This window comes from Lygodium microphyllum, chromosome 16 (genome assembly GCF_053477565.2).
Source record: "Lygodium microphyllum isolate KBCC chromosome 16, Lygodium_microphyllum_v1.1.10, whole genome shotgun sequence".
NCBI lineage: Eukaryota > Viridiplantae > Streptophyta > Polypodiopsida > Schizaeales > Lygodiaceae > Lygodium > Lygodium microphyllum.
In genome coordinates, this window is record NC_141150.1 from 92,433,762 (window position 1) to 92,460,230 (window position 26,469).

A 26,469-nucleotide genomic window follows, 5' to 3' on the forward strand; every position below is an offset into this window, starting at 1 on the left:
AAACACCCGGAAAGGATAGGCGTCCCCATCGACTTCTCGCACAAAGAATCCACTTTGTGTATGAGCCCCGGTAATAAAACTTTACGAAATCCACCGCAAAACCTCACGGAATCCACCGTGGCACAGAATCCACCGTGGAATATGCCTCCTGGCATCATACCCCCGGGGTGAGATAGCAATTGTCCTTAATTGCTATTAGCTCAATGTGGAGCTAACAGAGTGGGGAAAGTATTTAAGTCTCTAGCATGCATCCATTGGGCCTCTTCAACAGGATGATTTTTAAACTTGACCAAATATCTAGAATATCTACGGTCAGTTCTAGTGGTCATAAAGTCAGTATCTATAATAGTTTCAGGCTCAAGGATTTCAGTTTCATCATCTAGTAAAGGAGGGTTTTCATAGACAGGGTGTATAAGTAACTCGCCTCTAAAAGGTCGTAATAAACTGATATGGAAGGTGTTGTGGATTCTCCAATGTTGTGGTAGTTCTAGTTTAAATGCATTGTAATTGATTTTGTGTATGATCTTGAATGGTCCATAAAATCTAGGTGCTAATTTCACAACTGGGTGTTTATCTACACATTGTAAACTTTGTTTTTCTATGCGTAACCAAACATAATCATTAACTTTAAAATTCATAGCCTGTCTTTTCTTATTTGCTTGTTTTGTATATGATTACTGGGCTTTGGCAATCATATCTTTAACTTCATCAAAAATAGTAGCATGCATGTTAGCAATATCATCAACAGTTTGAATTTTGTTTGATAATGATGCAACAAGTGTAGGCAATCGATATCCATAAATAACTTCAAATTGTGCTTTCTTTGTAGCTGTATTTGGTGTATTATTATATGCAAATTGAAGTAAATGTAGATGTGTATCCCATGTGTGTGGTTTTGAAATAGTGTAAGCACGCAAAAGATCTAAAATAGTACTATTAGTAGCTTCTGCTTGACCGTTTGTTTCAGGATGAAATGTAGATTAAAAATCAATCTTTGTTCCTAAGTTAGCAAACAAAGTAATCCAAAAATTATTACAAAATCTAGAATCACGATAAAAAATAATGACTTTTGGTAAACCATAGTGAAAACAGTTTTCAAAAACAATTGAGCAGCTTGAGATGCAGTTAAAGTTTTCTTGCATGGAATAAAATATGTTTGTTTGCTAAACCCGTCTACAACAGTCCAAATCATATCATGGTTAGCTTTAGTATTAGGTAAACTAGTGATAAAATCCATTGAAATCTGTTCCCATGGTCGTAATGGAATAGATAATGGCATTAGTAAACCATATTGTTTACCATGGTGTCTTTTAACTCGTTGACAAACTAAACATTCAGATACAAAGTTAGATACATCAGTGTCCATATGTGGCCAATAAAAATCTTCAGTCAATATACGCAAAGTAGATATAATTTCTCTATGACCTTGATATGGAGAAAAGCTAGCAATTCTTTATCATATGTAGAATATTTAAGTTCAGATGGTCTGAGTTTACAGCTAGAGTAGGCTATTGTATGAGAATCTTGCATAAGGACGGCTCCTATTCCAGATCCACTAGCATAAGTAACTACTAAGAAGAATGGTCTATTGAAGATAGTTGTAATACAGAAGCATGAGTTAATCCATGTTTCAATAAATCAAAGGATTTTTGTTGATTGTCAGACCAGTACACAATACCCTTCTTTAAAAGTTTTGTCAAAGATAATGCAAGTAATGAAAAATTCCTCACAAACTTTTTATAAAAACTAGCGAGACCTAGAAAAGAACATAATTCATGCACATTTTTTTATATGGGCCAATTTAAAATTGCTTCTATCTTTTTAGGGTCGACTTTAATCTCTTCTGATGAAATAATATGTCCTAGATATTCAATTTCTGTTTAAAAGAATTCACTCTTTTCTGAATTAGCATATAATTGATTGTCTTTTAACAACTTAAAAACTAAAGACAAATGTTCATAATGCTCATTCTTATTTTTACTGAATACTAATATGTCATCAAAGAAAACTATGACACAATACTGATATTTCAAAAATATGTGGTTCATCATACGACTAAATGTGACTGGTACATTAGTTAAACCAAAAGACATAACTAGAAATTCATAGTGTCTAAATTGTGTTCTAAATGCAATTTTGAATATATCAGATTTGTCCAATCTTACTTGATAATAACCAGATTTAAGATCTATCTTACTGAATATAGCAGATCCTTGTAGCTTATCTATAAGATCATCTACCCTAAGAATCGGATATCTATTCTTAATAGTAATTTTATTTAGGGCACGATAATCAATGCACATGCAATAAGTATTATTTTTCTTTTTCACTAACAAGACAAGTGCACCAAATGGAGAACTACTAGGTCTAATTAATCCTCTGTTAAGCAATTCCTCTATTTGATTTTGAATTTTTTCTATTCAATTTGGTTATGTCTATATGGTGCTTCACATAGTGGTTGTGTTTCAAGAATTAAATCTATTTTGTGATCTTCAGGACGTGAAGGTGGTAATCCAGGTGGTAAATCAACAGCAAAACAATCTTGAAATTGGGCAAGAAATTATGTATGTCTAGAATACATTTGTTTTTCTTTAGCTTGAAGTTCATTCACCCATATTAAATAAGATTTGCTACTTTTACGTAATACACGTTTAGCCTGAGTATGAGTAAGCAGTGAAAAGTTATTGGAAGCATGCATACCATGCAGTGTGATTTGTTTTCCTTGAAAATAAATTTTAATTGAATGCGTATAATAATCTATGTCAGGATTGTATTGATGACGCCAAGGCATTCCTAAGATAATGTCACTAGACTGCAAAGGTACAACTAGGAAATTTCTTCGTTCAGTATATTCACCAATTTTAATTTCTAAATTATACACCTCTTGTGTTCCATTATATCTCGTTCCTAGAAATGCAGCCTTGATACGATAATGTGTAGAAACAGTTTGTAAATTCAATTCTTTGACTAACTTTGCAAAAATAAAGTCATGTGTACTCCCATCATCATGTAAAATAGTCTTTTCTTTACTATGCACAAAACATTTTATTGTTAACAAAGAATGGGGAGTTGGCATACCTGGCAAAGTATCCGAAGTAGTACCAATGTCGTCATCATCTTCCGTGAAGTCAAGCATTTCCTCACGTTCTTCTTCTTCTATTACTCCAAGATAATTGATATGGACAGGTGGCTTTTTCGATTGACAATTGGCTGCTAGATGTCCAAGTTGATGGCATTTGTAACAAACTATGGGTTTTGCTTTAGATACATTATTGGTAATGGCAAGAAGTTTAGGAATGTTGGGATTTGACTGTGGAGATGGCTTAGGTTTTGGATTGGTGTTTGATGGCAAGGCAGATGGTCGTATCCAAGATTTACGAAATGAAGATGGAAGAAAACGACTTTGATTGAATCTTCGAAAATTTGAATTGAATTGTTTGGAACCATAGTTACCATTAGTTGGAAATTGTTGCGGTCACTTGTCTCATCCTCGGATCTTGTCTTCAGTGTCATGAGCCAAGGAAATTGCATCTTCAAGGGTTGTTGGCTTGAGCATATTAACTTCAGCATAGAAATGTCCAAGTAGGCCAGACATAAACTTGCGTTTATGAGTTGCTTCAGATACATCTTCGAGCATTCATAGTTGCAGTAGGGCATTCCAGAAACGTTCAGTGTATTGGAAAATAGGTTCGCGATCCCTTTGTTGTAGAAGATCCCATTGCTTGATGGTTTTTTCATGGAATTGAGGAGGAAGGAAATTCTGCAAAAACTTCTTTTGGAAAGTCTCCCATGTAGTGGTACAATCAATGCTCTTGCGGACCACAGTCCACCATAAAGATGCTCGGTCAACTAAATGGTTAGTGACATATTTAATTTTGTCTCTTTCTCAGCATATGTTTCTTCAGGGAAGTAATCATCAAATTGACTGATAAAAGCAAGTACAGTCTTTCCATCGCGTGATCCATTGAAAGTACGAAATTTGAAGTTTCTTTTACTTATCTTTGTTTCTTTGCGGATGGATTGGGCTTCAAGTGTTGCATCGATGGTACATCGTATAAGATCTTCGCGTTGCGTTCCATCTTGGTCGGTGGTAGATCGTTGCAAATTGGCCAATTGAACTTGCAAAGCTTGTCGGGCTCTTCGTTCTTCTTCGAGCTGCATCATAATCAAATCCAACTTTTGCTCCATCGTTGGTTCGGATAGATCCCCTTCAGCCATAAAATCGTCCATGTTTTGTTCAGTCATCCTGCAAAATCCAAAGGACCTCACACTCTCCAAATCTTATTAGTGGGATGAGTATAGCTCAAAGGCGGGTATACAAGGCTTGTAAATTTTGTTTGGCTTTTGTAGTCTTTCTCTTTTACGTTTGCGGTATTCGTTGTCATAACCGTCGTCCAAGAGAAGTGTTGCGTAGAAACTGTGTATAATCTGCGTATGACCTGCGTATGAACTTCTGTTCTTGCTGAAACTCGTCTAGCAAGTCTGCAAGTGTGAACAGGGTTTGCTTGGAGCTCCAAAACCAGTTCAATTTACAAACAGTATGAACTGCCTCTAAGAAGGTAAGTTTGGTTAAGTAAGTTGAAGCTTAGTGTAACTTAGGTAATTAAGCTTTTTTTTAAAGCTTAATTGACTTAAGCTTTATGAAGCTTAAACTGTGTCTGTCGCCGTTTCGTTTTTTTAGAAGGGGGGCCATTTTTCACACCGTCGATTCTGGCAAAAAAAAACCGCGGCAGCAAATCGTGAATTGGAAAGGCCTTAAGCTTTTTAAGCTTAAGCCTTAAGCTTTAACACTTTAATTGTTTTTTTAAACTTCTCTAATTTCTTCTCTGTAACAAAATGACTTGATATGGAAGCTTTACCGCCGGTCCTTCACCTATAGAGGCTAGTCCTTCGAGATCAGAGGGTGCAAAAGGGTTCTTGACTGCCAAGAACACGCTGGTATCGACCGTTCGCGGCGAAACTGACTATAGAGCTCGATCATTCCAGGAGCTCCGCCTTCGCGCAAGATGGTAAGCGATTGGAAACTCTCGATCTCAGCTTCGCTCTGATACCACTGGTACACAGATCGGTCGCTGTGTGCGCGCATAGTGAGCGTCAGAAGGTCCCCAAGAACAAAAGAACTCTACTTTTTGCACACAAATCAATGAAGAAAACTTGCACGACATGAACAAGAGATCAATTGGTTGCAATCTCCCCCCATGCCTTGTGTAAACGCTCCACAAAGCATGTATTTAATATATTATTCATCTTCAAGCTCAAATAATAGCCCAAATTACAAAATAACACGCTTTAGCTTTTGAGTTTGCTTTTGTGCCAATAAAGAATTAAAGCTAATGGGCGCCCAAGAAATCAGGCAGTACCTAAATACAATGTCCAATACAAATATTTAAATCGTGCGCCCATACGCATATAATAATAAATAAATATCAAGCGCTTTGATAAATAAGCGCATCAAAATATAGGCACCATGCCTAAGATACGCGCCCATCAAAAATCAATGATAATTTGAATACACGCTATCCTCCAATACTTCCCAATGCCACCGCTGCTCGCTCTACACATCAACTGAAGCATTCACAATTGTTAGAAAAATAATACAATTAAACCGACAAAAGTAAATACCTAGCAGTCTTCAGCTACATAAATAAATTGGTTAAAAATCAATCCTAACCCTAATTTATCACGAGTGCGCACTCTAAACTCATAAACGTTTATTAATTTAAATATGTATTTTGCGGAATCACCCATGTACACACAAAATTAACAAAACACCCGAAAAGGATAGGCGTCCCCATCGACTTCTCGCACAAAGAATCCACTTTGTGTATGAGCCCCGGTAATAAAATTTTACGGAATCCACCGCAAAACCTCACGGAATCCACCGTGGCACGGAATCAACCGTGGAATATGCCTCTTGGCATCACTATATAGCCTGATGATTCAGTCCATCATATGGTTAAAACCTAAGCAGGCACATTTGTCAATAACGCATCTACCTCACTTTTTGAGTTATGAAGATACATTTATAAGACAGCTTTTCCAAGATACTAATAATGCATCGAATCAAAAATCTGTTCTTAACAGTTGTCTCATGGAGAGCTCTAAAATCCACACAAATGTAGTAAGCCATCTTTTTTGTTCCACCAAAAGTACACTCAACCAAAAATGACATGAATGCAGTAACTGCAATCTTGCTGTTCCACCAAAGCTCCATTTACCGAAAGGAGGTGAACTAGGGAATATCAATGCTTTTGCTAGTATCTCAATAACCTACCTCAATTTTATCTCTTCTTGTTGTGGATTAGCACATATAACCTATTAGGCAACGAAGAACCACAAATGAGACTAATTCAGTAATCCTCAGATCTTTCAAGAGCTAACTCTCCAAGGAGTTCATAAGAAGAACAGCAAACTGTTCCAAAAATTTACATTTATCTTGGTCTTTCACAACAAAATTCGCTCATATCATTCCCATAGACCAAGTATCGAATTGAGAATGGGTTATACCTAACAAATTTGTCATAGTTATCAGAGAGGAGAGACACTGAGCTGGTTTGGCTATTAATATTTAAAGATATTGGACAGCACTACAGGAGTAGAGCAGCCACTTGTTGGCATGCTAGAAGCTGTGCTCATGTTCAAACACCAATGTGGCAATACAAATAGCCTCACGAGTATTGGACAGCACTACAGGAGTAGAGTAGCCACTTGTTGGCATTCTGGAAGCTGAGCTCGTGTGCAAACACCAATGTGGCAATACAAAAAGCCTCACGAGTATAGAGACTGTTGTAAGCAGCACATCTGCTGGAGGGCTCAAAGAATGTTCCAAAAACTGTTGGTTCGAAAATATGAAGAGCAACACAGTTGCAAACAAAAGGTAACTTAAATTGGCATCAAGATGTGAGCACACATTGAGTTGACATGCACACACAAGCATCCAAGCTCCGAATATGTTATATTCCCCCTCTTCACTCTATCTCTCTACCTTGACAAGTATTTTGTTTGACAAGACAAAGCACTTCTACCTACATAACAAGTTCAGTAGGACTCTGTTTGTCCTGACAAAATTAACCTGAAAAAGCATCTTAAATAAGTCCAGATTATACCTTACTCCAAGCTGGCTTTGCAGCCACACATTTGTTTGCTTCATCAAGAGCCTGCAAATTCATGGCCAACTAGTGAATCTGGAAAACTTTCAAGCTGCATTAAAGTTACAAAGAAGCCACACCTTTTTCTTCTGAATCACTTATCTCTTGTCACTGGATTTCTGTGAAAAAATCTATTGCTTCCTTTTCTAAGAGCATTGCTAACTACATCCTTCAGAGGGCAGTATTGTGCTATGTTCATTTAGGCTTTAAGTGTAAGGATTCATTAACTGAAGCAATATAATCTTAGTTCACTGAATACATTTTTCACCAGTGACTCTAGTTCAAATATGAAGCCTCAATTCTAACCTGTACAAACATTTTTGTGATCACTAAGGACAGTATCCTAACAACTATTCTTAATCATATGCTTGAATTTAGTTGTTGACCAGACGAGCATGACTGTTACTGTGGAAATAAACCAAACCGTGAATGAACTAGCCATAAGAGGTGACGACAGACACTACCAGAGGCTTCAAACCACATTCAGTGAGATTGCAAACCTGTGACAACTGGCCAAGCTTGAGGTGTGCAAAGGAGCAATTGCTGTGTAATGCTGCCACCTCATCAACCTTGGTGTCATCTGCAGCAGCAATGGCCTGCCCATACAGATCGATTGCAGCAGCATAATTACCTTGTCGCACCGCATCATTGCCTGCAGCCTTGAGAGCGTCCATGACCGTACCGGAGTGCAAGTCAGGGCAGCTACCAACAAGTAATTTCAAAAATTATTCATCTTGTCCTGCAACTAATATATCGATGCAATAATTATATGCAACTTGAGACAATGTTCTGTGAAGCATAGGATGCCACAGCCTCTCAAACTGTAAAGCATTCTCTTTAAAACTGAGAAATGAGATGAGATAAGGAGAAACTGAGATGTGACAGATGTGAAAGTGCATATTATCAATACAATTTAGCATGACCAATGCATGAGGGCAAATCAAAATATACCAAAATCTTGCACATATATCTCCATCTGAAACTAATTAAGCCCATACAATCTTTTTTTGCTAGTGGAGATACTAATTTAAATAAACCATATAATACATTCATGGATGCCCCAAGGTGAGACATTTATTGAGTGGAACAGTTAAATCAGGTCACATGGCTAAGGAGCCAAGACTATCCTAATAGGCTGCAAGCTGGAAAAACAGAAATTCAGGGAGATCCCAAGGGAAAGAAGCCCAAGACATCCATTGGTTTGGTGCCAGCTGTTGTTAGTGATCAGCCGAATGATGATGCTACTGAGTTATGCAAAGCATGGGACAAAGTCAAAAATCAGCATGCATTAATCTTCTTTGATAATGGGGCACAAGCTAACTTTATCTCCACGGACATGGTAACTAACTCGTCTAGGCATCATACAAGATGAGATGGGACCCATGGGAGAAGTTGGAATAGCATGCAAGCACCATGCAAAGCCTATCACACCACCCATTGGAAAGCTTCTTTTGCACATTCAAGCATATGTGGATAGCGAAGAGTACTTCATTGCTTTGCTTGAGGGTTGTGATGTCTTGCTTGGTATGCCATGATGTCATCGTGTGCATGAGTGATTGACTTGCATGCTAAAGTGATCACTATTCAACATAAGGGCAAGACCCACATTTTGGATGTACAGTTAAAAGGGGAATCTCTCCCTGTTGTAACAACTGCTACTATTTCAAAAGTAATGAAAAATCGCCTTTCAACATACTTGGTTTGTACCAAGGATAAGGTTGATAATGAAAATGTTGAAAACATGTCCAAGTTAGAAAAAGATCGCATGTCATTTCTGAAAATATATGCTAATTGGCTTTCTCAGTCACTTCCAAGACCTGAAAGGCTAGAAGATCATGGCATATATATCATCCCTAGGATAGCCCTTCTAATGAGCCACCCAATGGGATAAATGCAGTCCAGCAAGAGGAGATAGTAAGTTAGGTGAATAAGCTATTAGAAAAGGGCCGATTCAGCCCAACTCATCTCCTTTTTGTTCTCCAGTGCTTTTGCTCCAAAAAAATGATGGATCATGGCATATATGCATCAACCATCATGCTTCGAATAAAATCACGACAAAGAATCAGTTTTGGATTCCTCAAATCGATGATATTGTGGAGAGATTATAAGAGGCTGTCGAGCTAAGAAATGCATCACATGCTAACTAGCCTCCTAAACAGTCCCAAAACATGTTTATTTAATGAAAAACGAAAAAACCGTACACGATTCAAGAGAATTTCTGTGAAACCCTAATTTGGGAGGATCCATCCACATCTATAAATAGACAAGTTGCTTCCATTCAAACTTTCATCCTTTTGTGCAGGTTTCTCACTCTACTGTGCAAATTTCAACTATTAGCCATCTACCATCTGCTATCCAGCCATCACTGACTGCAGCCCATCACTATGAAGACCTAGGTGGCTTGTTTCTAACCATCGCCTTGCTATTTGGAGGTCTCCATTTGCAGTGCCATCATAGCACTTAATCAGCCTACTTTTTCAGCATCTGATGCCACGCCACAAACTGCTACTATCTCTCCTACCAGGCGACTCCTATAGTACCTGCGTTTTTGCTATCCAACAGGCTACCTACATCAGCAAAGACCTCTCATGTTTTCTCTTGATGTTCTCCACCTTGGGTGATCAGTTTTCAGCCTTCTTTGGTGTTACACCGCTCTTTTTATCAGATTTAACCTCCAACTACTATGTTTTGGTGACCAATCTGCTGCCCTTCATTATTCAGTACTCTCTCATCTCCAACTGGTGGTTACAATACTTGGGATCCATCTTCGGTGGATGTCACTCTTTGACACTACTGCTCTGCCCTTGGGCACTCTATACACTCTTCATTCATTTACAGTTTTCATTCACTTCAAAGCTGTGTTCTCTCTCTCTTTCTACTTGTGCTTGTTTCTATGTTTGAGTTTTGAGTTTTTCTTTTAGGGTTTGAGTTTTGCACATCTATGTCTGCATCATTGTGTTTCTCTCGTGGTCGTACACTCTCTATTTCCTCAATGCAAACCCTAGTAGCTACTCCACAATTTTCTTCGCATGGTATTAGAGTTGGTGCTCTTGTAAAAGTATCCTACGGATATTGAGGAGGCTAAGTTTTATGCAAGGCACACGAATGACTCGTAACTGAATCAAAATGTCTCAGTCACCTTCTTCTCAAGACCCCATGATATCTTATCACGCTTCTCCATCCCTACAGGCCTTGAGAAGGCATTATGGACTCCATGAGAAAGATAACACCCCATCTTCACCTTCACCTTCTTTGTTTTCTCCTGTTCCAAAAGTCAGTCTCATGCCAAAGGAGTTTCAGGACTACTTGCATATCACATATAGTCGAACTTACACTCCTCCCATCAACTTTACTGCTACATCCAGACTGGTTGGTGAGGCTAGCCACCTCTCTCATCATGAAGAACATACGACATTTGGAACAACTAGCGATCCATCTTCATCATCTCAACCAGACCCAATGTCAGGTTCGTACAACACCTTTCACTCGTATGAATCAAAACCCTCTCCTATTTCTCCCTTTGGTGTGTAACATCCAAATGACTTTCGTATGTAAACTTCAATTGAGGGGGCTCTCGAAGCACACATCCTTCATCAAGTATATCTACATCTTCTATTTCATTTGAGCATATAAGCCACTCTTCTCAAATCCTCCCGTCCCACCCTCTTCTACTCCACATTTGCATCCTCCACACTGGGAATTGGAACCTCCATTTCCGCTCCTAGCACATTCTCATTCTCTATCCCATACTCACACTTTCCTCCCACTTCACAACATAGTGCATCATTACCAAAAATGCCACCCTTTAACATTGTACCATCCACTTATCCTCAAGCCACTTTGCACCATGGAGCTTCATTACAAGGAATGTCACCCTTTAACATAGTTTCCTCCACCTTTTTACCAATGGGCACATCATTTCTCCCTTGAGCATTTGCGATGGGCGTTCCCCTCACTAACCCTAGTCACACACCTCTTTTGACATATCAGACACAAGAATCTCCATCCTCTGCTTATGATGTGTCATCACACTTTCCATGGGCCACTCCTATGCACGGATTCCCATCCTCAACTCCATGTGTCCCTATCCCTCCACCATGGGCTCCTCGTATGGTTGCCATGCCCATGCCTTGTGAGTCTATACCCACATTCAAATTCATTGTGCATACTTCCCATATGCATAGTGGGCACTCTGGGATTAATTTCCAAATGTACTTCACTCCCCCATCGTATCCACCTTACCCTCATTGTACACTTATCCATCTCCTAGCACTACCACTCCTATTGTAACAGCCAAGAATGCCTTCAAAAATAAGACTTGTTTTAATGGGTCAGAATTTCATCACTTGGCCAAACTTCATGCAACAAGTGCTTGAATCTCAAGGACTTTGGGACCTTGTCATTGGTCTAGAGCCTATGCCGGACCCTCGATTCACTCACCATGATCACGTATGTCACTGGAGAGACCACAATGCCACAGTGAATGTTGAGTTAATGCAAGTACTACTTCCTGATTTCCACTCTCAATTACAACATTTTCCCCTTGCATCTCAATGTTGGAGTCATCTCATTGACCATTACGCGCCAAGGGATCACACTCGATGTATCTGTTAGCAGTCATGTTTGTCATGCCTTATCATCTCCTGCCTGTGAGCCTCAGTCTGAGTCAGACGAGGACATTAGGAGCTCTGACATGTCTGTCATGTGTTATGATGGGGGAGGCTAGTCACTCTCGACTGGCTGTCTTAGGTTGTGTATTTCTTTTTGGCCTCTTTTAGTGGGCAGCCACTGGCTGCTCAGCCACTTTTTGGTCACTGTTGTGGGGCGCCCATTTTAGGGCACTTTTAGGGTTTGCGCCCATTTTAGGGTTTGCGCCCATTTTAGGGTTAGGGTTAGGGTTTGTCCGTTGCGTATTTATTGGCAGCCCCCCTCCCCACTTGGTCAGTTGTCTTCTTGCAGATTTCTCTTCCTTATTTTCTGCTTTCTCTCTCTCTCTCCCTCCGTGTTCGTATTTCCTCTTCCGTTGCGCACTCTCACATGGTATCAGAGCCGAAGGAGAGTACACGGAGCTGAGTTTTACGCGGGAGAACACCCACAACTTTGCGTTTGCTGGTCAAGACATCTCCAACAGCTGAGGCGTCACCTTCTGCACCATCTCCTTGATCAAGGCGGCCTGTTTTGGTGTCAACATATTTGCGTTTGCTGCTGGCGCCTTCTCCAATGGCTGCCACGTCATCACCAACCTCTTCCTGCTTGCGTTTTCAGCCTGGGCGGCCCTCCTCCAGCTGGGCGACACCCTTCCAGCCTGCGCCTTGCTGTTCTGGCTGTTGTTCCATCGTCCGGCGGCTCTTTTCCTGCTGGCGACTTATTCCCAGGCTGCGTTTTCAGGCAGGCGGCTGTTTTTCTGTGGTAATTGCATCGTCAGCATTTGCGTTTGACATCATCCTTGCGTTCTGTGCAAGGCGGCCAGCTCAGGAGCTTCTGGTGTTTGTGTTTCGGCACCGGCAACCTTCCCTTGTTGTGTTTTGGTGTTTGCAGATTGGAAGATGTCTTCTCATCAGTTTACAGGTTTTGATGACTCAGATGATGAGCTTTTGTCTCGACATTCATCTGAACGGAGGCGTGATTTCTATCACGAGGACCGTCGTCCGGAGTCTATTCCTCTTTCACGTCCCCCTTCTATTCATGTATCTCGGCGATCCCCTTCCAGTGGGCCGAAGATGCAGCCTTTGGTACCCCCTGTACAGGTACCCGTACTTCCTCAGCTGCCCAAAGAGGACCGGTTGGATGGCTCCAACTTTTCTCTATGGTCCTGCAAGGTGGAGTGTATCTTGGACTCCTTCGATCTTTGGGAGCTTGTTTCTATTCCTATTCCCTGGCCTATGGTGGATCCCTCAGATGGGACATCTATGGATCATGCAGCCTTATGGGATCGGCTCAATTCTAGAGCCCGATCTTTCCTCTTTCTGAGTTTGCAGGATTCTGTCCTTGTTCATGTTCACAGGTTGAAGACTGCAGCGGACGTGTGGCAGAAGCTAGCGTCTCTCTATCAGCAGAAGACGTTTGCCCACCGGATATCTCTCGAAAAGAAGTTGCGGATGCTCGCTATTGATGATAGTCCTTCCATGAAGGACCACATCAACAGATTACAGGATATGAGGGATGAGCTTGCATCCCTTGGTCGGACGATATCTTCTGAAGACATGGCTATGATTCTTTTGACTCAACTGCCATCGCCTCGGTTTAATGTCTTCTACACCAGCCTTCTTACATCGAGGACCCGTGCGAAGCTTCTATGGGAGGAGCTATCCCCGCTTGTCTTGGAGCATGACGAGCGACTCAGAGAGGTCAGTGCTAGTGGATCCGACTCCACTAGAGCCTTTGTTGCAGGTTTGGGAGGACAGAAGAAGAAGAAGAAGTCAAAGGCTAAGAAGAAGGACAGTTCTTCAGGCTCTGACTAGGATTCAGAGAGACCGAAGTGCCCACACTGTGGGAAAGGGACACATCCCGAGGAGAAATGCTGGAAGAAGTACCCTCACCTTCGTCCAGGAGCGAAGGATGGATCTACATCGGAGCCTTCTTCTATCTCTACACCCGCTGTTACCCATGAGTCAGTGTTCCTTCATATCCATGCTTTGGAGGAGGATCCTTCTTCCGTGGCTGCAGTGTCTTCTGCGCAGCCTTGGTTAGTGGACAGTGGTGCTTCGAGTCATATGACTCCCCGAGGTGATTTGTTACAGGATCTTCGTCCATCAGAGGGTTCAGTCACTGTTGGTGACATTATATCGGTGCCTATTACTGGTGTTGGCACATTGCCTTTGTTTACAGACCGACCTACGAGCTTCTTTTCACAGGCCCTACATGTTCCGGATTTGGGCCTTCCCCTCCTCTCAGTTTATGGCCTTACGAGGCTTGGCACACGAGTGATCTTCACCGAGCTTGCCGTTGTTATTGAGGATTCTCTTACAGGAGCTGTCTTATCTACAGGTTGGCAGGAGAGCGGGCTTTACAGGCTCCATTCCCCTTCTTTGATGCAGGGTCCTCCGAGGCAGTCTATTGCTACACCCATTCCCGCTTGTGCACCTTCTATTCCACAGGTTCCTTCCCATCCCCCACCCTCTCCTCCGGTGGTTCCCTCGTACCCCCCATCCCTTTCAGCGGGGGACGATCTCGGTGATGCGGCTGTGGATTCCCTGGCCCCTAGTGTTTTAGAGGGGGCTTTCCAGGATCGTGAGGAGCTCCTTCAGCGGCAGTCTACTTCGACGGACTTCATCGACATTGGCATTCCTCTTGCCATCCCCGGATCCATTTCTTCTTCGGCCTTCAGCCACATCCAGGATCTGAGAGGGGGTGTTAGCAGTCATGTTTGTCATGCCTTGTCATCTCCTGCCTGTGAGCCTCAGTCTGAGTCAGACGAGGACATTAGGAGCTCTGACATGTCTGTCATGTGTTATGATGGGGAAGGCTAGTCACTCTCGACTGGCTGTCTTAGGTTGTGTATTTCTTTTTGGCCTCTTTTAGTGGGCAGCCACTGGCTGCCCGGCCACTTTTTGGTCACTGTTGTGGGGCGCCCATTTTAGGGCACTTTTAGGGTTTGCGCCCATTTTAGGGTTTGCGCCCATTTTAGGGTTAGGGTTAGGGTTTGTCCGTTGCCTATTTATTGACAGCCCCCCTCCCCACTTGGTCAGTTGTCTTCTTGCAGATTTCTCTTCCTTATTTTCTGCTTTATCTCTCTCTCTCCCTCCATGTTCGTATTTCCTCTTCCGTTGCGCACTCTCACAGTATCACTTTCGATTTTGAGTTGCAGCCAATGCAACCATACACTTGATAGTGATCATACAGGATGTAGGAGCAAATGTCTCCTCGTAATCAATGCCTTTCTTTTGCACATAGCCTTTTGCCACAAGCCTAGCTTTGTACTTATCAATGAATCCATCCACTTTTCGTTTCAACTTGTAAACCCTATAGTACCAATGGCTTTCTTTCCAACAAGCAATATAACTAAATCACATGTTTGATCCTTCATGATAGAATCATATTCAGCTTGCATTGCTACCATCCAATGCACACTCTGTTGTGCATCCTCAAAAGAACTAGGTTCATCATCGTCATGTGTGTTTGCTACTATAGCAAACTCCATAGCATTAGCATAATCATGCATACGTGTTTGTCTTTGAGTACGACCAGCAAGAGGAGCATTCAAATGACTATCTTGCATAGTCTACAAATACGATCTAGGTATGTGCCTAGCTTCTTGATTATGTACATGCTCTTGTTAAACCTGTTGTTCAACATCTTGTTGAATATACTGAGCATCCATAGACTGAATTTCTACATTATTTAATGGAGCAGCTGGCTGAACATTTTGTTCATTTAATGGAGCTCTAGTTGTATCATCAAAAAAAATGGGCAACAGCCCTCCAACACATCTTTTACAACCTGATGTGTCATAATCAACAAGAGATAATTTTGATTTTTCATCAAAAATCACATCTCTACTAGCAAAAACTTTCTTGGAAACAGGATCATACAATCTATACCCTTTGCTTTCACTACTATACCCCACAAATATACATTTGACAACCTTATTGTCCAACTTTTTTCTCAACACTTTGGAAATATAAGCATATGCAAGACATCCAAAGGTACGAAAGTGACCAACTAAAGGTTTATGGTTGTTCCAAGCCTCAAAAGGCGTAATATTTTTCAATGCTTTAGTAGGGCACCTATTCAAAACATGACAAGCACACATAACTGCTCCCATCCAAAAAAACATGTGGCAATTTCTTAGCTTTCAGCATACATCTAGCCATCTCCATGAGTGACTGATTCTTCATTTTTGCAACCCCATTCTACTATGGAGTCTATGCAGTAGTAAACTGATGTGCAATACCTTTTTGCTTTAGAAAGGAATTCAGCAATGAAGACATATATTCCCCCGTCGGTCCGCCGAATGGAGAGTCTTAATCTTACAGCCCAATGGATTTTCCACAAGTGCCATAAAAGCCAAAAATGCATCATAAACTTCAGATTTTTTAATCAATGAAAAAACCCAACAAAAACATGTAAAGTCATAAATGTAGGCAACGAACTAAAAACATCCACCCAATGACTTTGTCTGCATGGGTCCACATATCTAAATGCACAATCTGCAACCTAGTCTTAGCTCTCAAAGCAACATCATGAGGGAAAGAAAACCGATGCATTTTTCTCAAAATGCATCCCTCATAAATGTGCTCAGGAGGTCTCTCCAAGAGAGGTAAGCCTTCCAACATCTAAGTATACTACATAAGCATTAGACTGCCATAATTCACATGCTCCATACGAGCATGCTGTAACTCTACCTGTGACATAGCCAGGGTAAGAGTAGATGCCAAATAAACTTATTGATTAACAGAGTGAGTATCTAACTCATAAAGGTCATGACATAATGTGCCAATGAGCACCAAAGTCAAGAACTCTTTATTCCTGACCATGCATTTGTCATCATCAAAAGTGACCTACATTCCACATTTTGCTAAAGAAGAAATGGAACAACAAATTCTTCTTTATCCCTAGCACATATAAAGCATCATGCAAATGGAAAGTAGAGCCATCAATGGCTTTCAAAACAATCTCTCCAACGCCTCTAATAGGATAAGATGCATTGTTGGCACATTGTACTAATTTGCCAATAGGAGCTACAACAACAAATATAAACAAATCCCTGCAAGATGTAATGTGCTTAGAAGCACCATTGTCAAAAAACCAAGTACTAGCATCCTCAATAGAGCTAAATGCTCTATTTTTCCAAGAAGAATCATAATTGCAAGTATAAAACAATAGTCACGGTCAATGACAAAAGATGCAGACTTTGTAGCAGTAGAAGCAAAAGGTGCATCTAAAACAGATATCCCAGACTCTTTCCTTTTCTCCTCGACAATGCACTACCTGCATTCTGTGATATAATGACTTCGCTTTTTACAATAATGGCACTTGCCCTTCTTAGCTTTGCTTCCTACATCACCGGAATATATGCGTCTACCACCATACACTCGTTGTGCCACCTCTCCCTTTTGAGCCACAGAGTTTATTTTACACCAACTTTCAAATTTTTATGCTCAAGGCAATAAGATGCATTCAATATACACTAAGACCTTTCAAGCCAAAGAAGGATCACTTGGTATCTCAACCTCCTTGCAACCACCACAATGTGTTACAGAGGTTGTTTCTACTTCTTGTAGGGTTTCAAGAATGCCACCTCGACAACCCGTCATTCTACAATCTGCTCCACCAAGAGACAATCATTGTTGGCTACCATCTCCTCGGCAATCCACTCCTTCAAGAGACAATGGTTGTTTGACACCTTCCATTATTGTGGCTCCGCAGTCCACTCCATCGAGAGACAACAAATGTTGCCTACCTTCAGCTCTATATGGGCCTCCCCTTTTCCCACCCTCGACTATTCAGGTTCGAGAGGCCATCTCTGGGAGTTCTTCAACACCTTTGGTACCCCAAATACCTTTAGCACAACTAGCGATACTTCATTATCATCAGATGATTTGGAGTCCATGATCCATGAGTTTTTAGATTCCCTATCTCTCGCAAAGAGGGATTCACAGGGGGATAAACTTTCTTTGTCCTCCACAAGGGCTCCTACTTCTTTGGCTTCAAAGAGGGCCCCTACAACTCCACTCTTCAACGGGTCCCTCCTCATCATGAAGTTCTTCACCCACCATTTAATCTTTCGGGATGGCTGTCTTTAAGCAATCATTTCTCCTCTTGATACCCAAGATCTTTAGGTACCACTTAGATCGGGGCCTTGGAGGTTTAGCCACAACTTGGTAATGAGGGATTTGAATTCCTTCCAACATGGAGTTACGAAGCTAGTGGCTTCTCTCCCAAGGTTGAGTTTCGAGTTCTACAGTTCATCCCATCTATTGTTCCTTACTATAAGTTACCTTTCTGGTGGAAATGTTGGATCTTCGAGATCCTTTACATCTTCTTCTTAACACTCTTCACTCTCTTTGTTGATCTCTTTTTGGGTCTAAGAGAGGGTGTTGAGAAACCACTTCTTCCGTGTATCCACCTCAGTTAGGATTTCGCACTAACAGTCCCAAAAAGAACTGGCGCCCTCATTCTAGGCAATTTATCAATGGGCACCAACTCAGTGACGCACCACCCTAGACACTTAAGGCATATAAATAGGCCACCTCTCCACTCATTTACACACCATTACCCATACTCTTCGCCACTCTTCTTCCGTCATTAGACACCCTTCCTTCCTCTCTCCAACCCTTTCACTGCCCTCACACCCCTTCTTGCGAACATTGCAGTTGGTAGCTTGCGGCTCTTCTCCATAGCCAACTTCTCCCTCAACCTCAAACGCCATCACCCTTTGCGTTTGGAGCACCTTGCACCTAGCGTCGCCATCCCTCTACTTGGCATCAGCACCCCTCTCCTTCTGGCTCCACCTTTACTTGCGCTTTTCAACATGGAGGGCTTCCCCCTGCCTAGTGTCATCATCCCTAGCTTGGTGTCAACATTCTTCACCTTGGCATCAGCTTATTTGCACCTGGCATTAAGTTTGCAGCCCCTTCCATTTGCGGTTTGCAGTTAGTAGGTTCCTCCCCCTTGCGTCTGCAGCTCCCAAGCTTTTTCTGTCATCTTCCATCTCACGTTTTGCTACCTGGCCCACCTCATAGTGTTCGAGGATTGCGCTTCACTCCCTCGACCGTCAATGACCATCTTTTTCATCCTTGACGACATCAAAGTAGTGTGCTTTGTTCCCTTGATAGTTATCCTTCACCTTCCAATGATTACTTCAATAGCCCACCATCCGGAGGACTGCATTTCGCTCCCTTCACTGTGCAAATTCCCTACAGGTGCAGCCGCCTGATTCAAACAAGATAGTGCAATTATCTTCACAACCTCGGCTTCTATATCAACTTTTCTTCACATAGCATGATTCAATGCTTCATCATCTTATTCTTCTGTATTTTCTAAGTTTCTCTTCTCTCTTAGTATTTGCCGTACACACACTATGTCCCCCCACCCCACCCCCACAAACCCTACTATCTCTTTGCATTGTCACATATTCTAACAGCCTCTACCCATCCACATTTTATGTGCTAAGCCCTTTAAACTTTAAAGTTGTATAAACTTTCACTTGGCCTAGTCTAGCATTAAATGTTTAATTTTCACTTAGCCTAGATGACATCACAAGTGATTCCTGAGGCCTATCTAATGCTCTAATACAAAACTAACACCAAGCATCCACAAGTACCTCTTTAACATAACTTATCACAAGTTTTGCCTATGTCCCCTAGTGCATAACTTAGGTTTTGGACCTATCACCGTGTATTAACTGACTTGCACTTCACACGTGCACAAGGTAATAATACCAAAGCTAAGCATTAAGAATCCACATCCCCATGACATCATGTCTATCCTAATAGGCCATATGACCAATAGGTCTCTACTAATGAATGTGAGCACCTTATGGACATGGTGGAGATGCCACAAACACTAGATCATAACCCCCTCTTGCCTATGAGGAGGGACAACATTGCACCTCTCTTGATGTGTTGAAGATCCGGAGAAGAGGCAACATTGCCTTCTCCTGATGTGCTCAAGGTCTTAGGTGGAGTAAAAGGTCAAAAAAGCCACCTATTGTAATAGTACCAAGGGAAGTGTCTGTAGAAGAAAGTAAGGTCCAAGTCAACACAACATCGCGACTCACCAACACTTTGCTTGAATTGAGATCATAGAGCATGTAGCCTTTGATTATGTGACTGTAACCAACAAATACATGTCGCTTGCATTTTACATTAACTTTCCCCCTCGTTTTATTGTCAACATGAATATAGGCATCGAATTAAGAGATGCGAAATTGGGTAATAGAAGGCTTTTATATGGAGAAAGCCAAATAGGGAGTCATATCCTATAAGGCAACAATCAAGGACCTACTACATACATAAATCATAATAGACACAACTTCAGCCCAAAGAATATGTGATAACCCTCAATGTTCAAGTGTAGAAGGGGCTACCTTCAACGAGGTCCAATTTTGTCACTCCATAGTACCATTTTCAAATGGTGTATTAGTATTAGAGAACTCCATCCATATCCCATGTTGCATATACAACTTGTCAAATTAATTAGGGGAAAACTCTCCTCCAAAATTGGCTTGTATTCCTCAAACCCTGAAGTCACATAACTTCTCCATGGAAGTCTACCACTCACAAATTTTGGGAATAAGCCTCTAATTTTGACTCCAAAAAATAAGCCCAACCATATTTGAAGAAGTTGTCAACCAATGGCATGAGGTATCTCTAAGGAGGTCATACACATAGGGCCACATAAGTCAATATCAACCGACTATAAGAGTGCACAACAAAAGAAGAATATGAACAGGAGAGACAATGGAAGAAAAAAGAAAATCTGCACTAAACTCTCCAAGAAAGCTGAATACAATATGGACTAATCAATCTTTGCACAAAGCCCAAGGCATCAATGAGGCCACCAAATTAGTCTAGTGATGGAACACCAAAAAACAAAGGAGTGTCCCAATGTCGAAGTGTGTTAAAGTTTTGCAAAGGAATGATGACCAGCCAATTGAGGAGTGAGCTATAAGTAGCTATACACCCTAAAATCTAGCCAAGTATTGTTATAATGTGCCCAAAAAGTTGACCTATTTGGGATAAGATAATACAAACGGCTCATAAAATGCTGACCGCTACATAATAATGTTGGTCACCCTCTATCTAGTGTAAACACACCCTCTAGCCACTAGGAAAGAAATGCAAAAGCTAGAAAAGACCATTAGGCACTAGTGTGAACACACCTAAAACAAACTGAAAACAGAATGCATACTCTAAACAAAGCCATCTCCTCGGTTAAAACAAATGATATGACAAACAAATAGACACAAGCAAGAGATGATTGTGCAAGACACATAATTGCTATCACCAAGTCCAAAGGTGTAGATGCCTCCTGATAGATGCCTTAGGGAAAAGCACACAAGGTTGATTGCCCCTCAAACAGCTAGGGCATAAAGAGGGAATTTTGGAAGGAAGGTCCGATAAGCCTCAACCATGCCCTTCCAAGATGCCTGTCAAATAGAGTCCAAGTTAAGGTGCCCATAACATGCGTGCTGTAAGAGCCCATGTGTCAATGAAGATAAGGAGCTAAGGGCTATGAGCTTGTAAAGGCAACCCTCTTGAGTACTACTCCATGGGACATCCAAAACCAATCTCCCTCTTCGAAGAGGGTGGCAATAACTTGATTAAGCAATAATTACAGCAAGCATATAAAGCACATCAACTAAAATACACAATTTATCACTTAATCTTGGACAATGGATAGCTTGTTGACCCCAAAAACTAACGCTCCTTGCAATATTTCTTTTTCTTTTATTACAAATGGATGGATACACTAAGATTATTCAATCTCCTTCATTGGTCCAAGTGTCTCTTGCTGTCATAAATTACCAACAAGTCTTCAAAAGAATTTACCCCTTGGTTTGCGCCTTCAATAGTGCTCCTTGGGTGACAAATTCAGCCCCAAATGTTTACTGACTGAACCGCACTTGAATCTCTTGAAATTGCCCCAATTTCAATCACTTAAATTCAAGCCTCTAGGCCTTGAATTTTCTAGCAGCCTTTCCTCGATGGCTGTCCAATTCTAATTTCTGCTGTAAATTAAGCTTCATAGCAAAGATTAGTCAAAAACTCCACCTCCAGCAAGAATGAGAATAGGCTAGAGAGAGTGAGAACGCTAGGGAGAGAGAAATTTCCTATTTCTATCACAAAGAAGTGGCAAAATCTCCTACCCTATCTAGACAATCCCAAAAAATTTATCGCCTATAGCCAAGGGGTGCTCTAATGTAGCCGCCTTATAAGCGCAAGGAAAAACGTGAGAATCACAATACTTTAAACTTAACCAACTCAATCAATTATCATCATGAAAATTGAGAGAGAGAGAGAGAGAGAGAGTCAACACCACATTAAGAGGGGAACTTACCATGGACACCGAATGCGTGAACCATATACAAAATTGTTGATTTACTACAGTTCTAAAAATTATGGTTTTGAGACCCTAATTTCTACATACTTCAGGCAACAAGCTGATTTTCTTCTTTAGTGCTTAGATTAGATCGAGCTAAGTAGAAATTGCTCCTTGGATGAGAGATAGATAGGAGAGTACAAAGCATGTGGCTGAAAATTTCAGCATGAAAGCTTATTCGAAATGAAAAAAGAGACCTCCAATATATAGTGTAAGGCTTGGGTACTCAAAAGTGAAAAGTAGAGACTATAAATTACAAGTGTTTGCTGAAAATGGCAAGTATAGGAACACTTCTCTCTTCAAAATGACACGTCTTCTATTCTAAATGCCACGTGTTGCTTTTCTAGAGAAAGAAGCTTTTAAACCTTCTACTCAAAATCTTTCAAATGGTTAATAATTTGAGATAGCCGCTAAAGATAAAATTGTTTATTGCAGAATTTTGAAGCTTTTGATGCCAAAAAAAATTTCATTTAGGTAATTTTCTAAAATAGTGACCTTCTGAATTTTAGAAGTTGCCAAATTTAGATCCGAGAGAGCTTCCTTATGTAAGTTCACCGGTTCATGTTTTGTTTCTTTGATCATGAGCCTCTAGTTTCACTTTTTGAAACCACTCATTATATGGGTCTCTAGTCAATGTGACTATCCAAGTGTAAAAGTCTTAGTCATCTAAGCTTTCTGGTCAATCTGACCGCCTGATTAAACTTTTAATTTATCTTGGGTATCTCATCAATGATGACCCAAGTATAATTATAGGGTATTTTGGACATTGGCCACCCTTAAATAAAAAGATGAACATTTAATCATATTTTAAAACACTCAAATAATACAAAACGCCTTTTAAAGTATATAAGCATCAAATTAATTTGACTCATTGAGTCAATGTGTCTTGGTAACAATTAATATACAACATATTGGTTACATCCCTCCCTCTTGAAATCCATCTTGTCCTTAAGACGCTGCTAAAAGTAATTCTGATCCTACAGCTTTTTCATAAGCTGCAAGTATTTCTAGATAGTCAGAGTAATTTTTAAATTTCAAAAGAAATTTTCTAGAAATATTTCTTCCTCATTTTCTAATCATATAAAAGACTATTTGCTTTGGTTAAAGTATCTCCTTCTATTCATCTACTTCAAGTGGATCCTCTATTAAAGGTTCCAATGATGAGGGCCCTTCATACAATCTCCTAAAACATCATATTCCACAAAGAAATGTTTTGACAAATTAGGTATAATCAAAATGCGTCCTTGCTGATATAGAACTTCAGAGCTTCAAAAGCTTCCTTCTCTCATTTGGTCAATCAAAATGCCACTGCTTTCTTCATCAAATCATACAATTGTCTAGCAACCATTGCAAATTATTTAATGAATCTCCCGTAATAAGAGCATAATCCCAAGAAACTTTGAACTTCATAAACACTAGTCAATTCTAGCCATCCTACAATAGCCTTGACTTTTTTTTTTAATCCATCTAAATCCCATCTTTAGGTACAATATGGCCCAAGTAGTGAATCTCTTCTAGGAAAAACTCACTCTTTTTACCATTCACATAAAAGTTTGTATTTGCAGAGTTTTTGAAACACTATTTTAAAGTATTGCTTATGCTCTTTTTCATCTTTTGAATGAATTAAAATATCATCAAAGTAAGTACATGTAAACTTCCAACGTGCTCTAAAGATTCTTTCCACCATTTTATTAAAGGTTGCAAGAGCGTTGGTGAGACTAAATGGTAGCATAAGAAACTCATACAAACTAAAAGTTATCCTGAATGCTATTTTATGAATATCATGAAGAGCAATCCTTATCTGATGGCAATCACTCTTCAAGCCAATCCAACTGAATACTTTGGATCCATTCAATCTATCCAAGATATCATTAATCCTTGGAATGGAAAACCTATTCCGAATTGTGATTTCATTGAGGACCTTATAGTCCATACACACATGCGCCAAAATCCATCTTTATTCTACACTAAGATAACTAGAGAGCGAAAAGGTGAGGAACTAGGTCTTACTAGACCCATCTTCAGGAACTCATTCACTTACTTCATAATCCCCTCTTGTTGTATTGGACTCACACGAAAAAGTGGTCTGTTTGGAGGTAAGCATCCAAGAATGAGATCAATGTGATGATTTTTTGGTCTCTCTAGTGGTAACTCCAAGTAAAGTGTCTGCAAAACAATCTTTGTACTTCTTTAAGAAACTCATTCACTTCTTGTTCATATCTAAGATGGACTCTTTAATTCCAAACTCTTTGTTAGAATCTTTGACAAAAATCAAGTACAAGAAAATAGACTTTTTCATTGCTTTACAAATTTGTACATGGAATAAGATGGAAATAGAGTTTTATTCTACTCTCACATCAAAAGATACATTTTTACGCTTAAAAGGGAATCTAAACTTATTTTGATTCCAATCAATGGTTGGATCTAATATTCTCTGCCAAGGTATACCTAATACAACATCACAATGACCAAGATCTCCCATGATACTCATAACCTACATAATCTCCTATCTCAATTCGTAGTTTCCCAATAATGGAAATAACTTTAGACTCCATTCCTTGAAAAGCAGCATCTAACATTTTTGGTATTCCAAACCTCACCTTTAGTAGATGCACAGCTTCAACAATCCGAGAATGGATATAATGATATATAGTCCTTATATCAAAATGAATGAGAACAGATTGATTAGCAATCTTATCCCAAGCCATAAAAAGATTCCTTTTCTCTGACAAAGTTTCATTCTATTGCAAGGATTCCTTAGATACAATATTCGCTTGGGGTGTCTTTTGGGGCTAGTTTTTCTTTTTTGCTTTATTAGAACATTCATCAACCATGTGTCCCTTTTCACCACAAGTGAAATATCTTCCTTCTCTTGTATATTCTGCTAGCTACTGATATGTTTGCTTCTTTTTTGGATGGCAAAGGTGGTGCACCTCCATCCTTATGCTTTGGCTCTCGTTAATCTGACTTCTTTTGGTCAAACATCTTGGTCTTCTTCCTTTGTGGTTCTTCTTTTGAGGCTTTACCAAGCATCCATGGCATATGCAATCCTTCAGCTTCTAGAGCCACATCTTGGGCTACTTTCAAAGTATCAAGCTTTATCATCTTGACAACTCGCTATATCATCAGATATAATCCAAGGATAAACTTTCTCATCTCCATATTAAAAGGAACTTCATTAAGATATGTAAATTTAAGAGAACAGCTGCAAACATGTTAATATGTGTTTCAACATCGTCTCCGTGGTTTTGCTTCAAGTCATTCCATTCTTGTTACACGTTGGCTTCAAAGGATGAAGGCAAAAACCTCTTGTTGAACATCTCCTTATACTCTTTCCAAGAATTGGGTTCCTTTTCCTCTTGAATAACTTTGAGCTAGCAAGTTAAAGCAGAATCCTTCATATGCATTTTAACCATCCTAAAGTTTATTTTTCTGTGTAATCTTCACTACCAAAAGCAACATGAAATTGTTTAGTAAAAGACGCACCTTTTTTAGAATCTCTCTTACCATAGGAAACATCAAATTTGATGCTCCTCTCTCCAAGCTGGAAGTCTCTTTTAGCATCGTTTTCCTTCGCTAAAAGCATCTTTGGAGATTTAGCTACTATGGAAATAACTGGTTCTTTGACTTTCTCCTTGCTCTTCGCCATGGATGGTTTCTTGGGATAAGAGAAAACAACTTGTATATAATGACACTTCAGAGTTACCACTAGAATGAATCCTCAAATGATAGGTGACATGTCACCTTTCATAGACTTAGTTGCATCATTGACATTGATTCCTTTTACTCTAAGATAGACCTTCGTAACCATAATATCATTTCTCTCAAGAGCCTTCTCGATAAGAAAATCTTCAAAGACCTTCGTCTTAGCCCGTACTTTAACCCCTCTCTCCATCAAAGCTTGAATTTTTGGATTAGCTTCTAGCTCCTTGTATCTTTGTATCTTCTCATAATCAAAGAAGCATATAGATACAGAGTGTTGGAAGCCTTCTGATTATTCACCAAAATTCTCATTTTCACCTCTTGACATAGTGAGAAAGTTGAACCCAAAGATCTTGTCACCCTAGAAAAATTATTGTATAAAAGTCCTTGATCTAATACCAATGTAAGCGCAGGGAAGAACATGAGGATGACAATACTTTGAACTTACCCAACTCAATCAATTATTCACATGAAAATTAGAAGGGAGAGAGAGAGAGAGAGAGAGAGAGAGAGAGAGAGAAAGAGCTGACATCACAATGAGAAGGGAACCCACCCCTCCCCCTTTCTAGGAATC

The 26,469-nt window shown here is 40.2% G+C and overlaps 1 protein-coding gene across 2 annotated transcripts in view; it reads right to left on the reverse strand.

Moving 5' to 3' along the window:
* Positions 1 to 26,469, reverse strand: part of LOC148023122 (uncharacterized) — an 84,599-nt gene that overhangs the window by 40,765 nt on the left and 17,365 nt on the right. For both annotated transcript variants that reach the window (XM_087696117.1, XM_087696118.1), the window contains 2 exons: positions 7,649 to 7,850; positions 7,107 to 7,157 (listed from right to left, as the gene is read on the reverse strand). In XM_087696117.1, coding sequence (XP_087552243.1) covers positions 7,107 to 7,157; positions 7,649 to 7,822 — 225 coding nt within the window. In that variant the 5' untranslated portion in view covers positions 7,823 to 7,850. The remainder of the gene's footprint in view (positions 1 to 7,106; positions 7,158 to 7,648; positions 7,851 to 26,469) is intronic.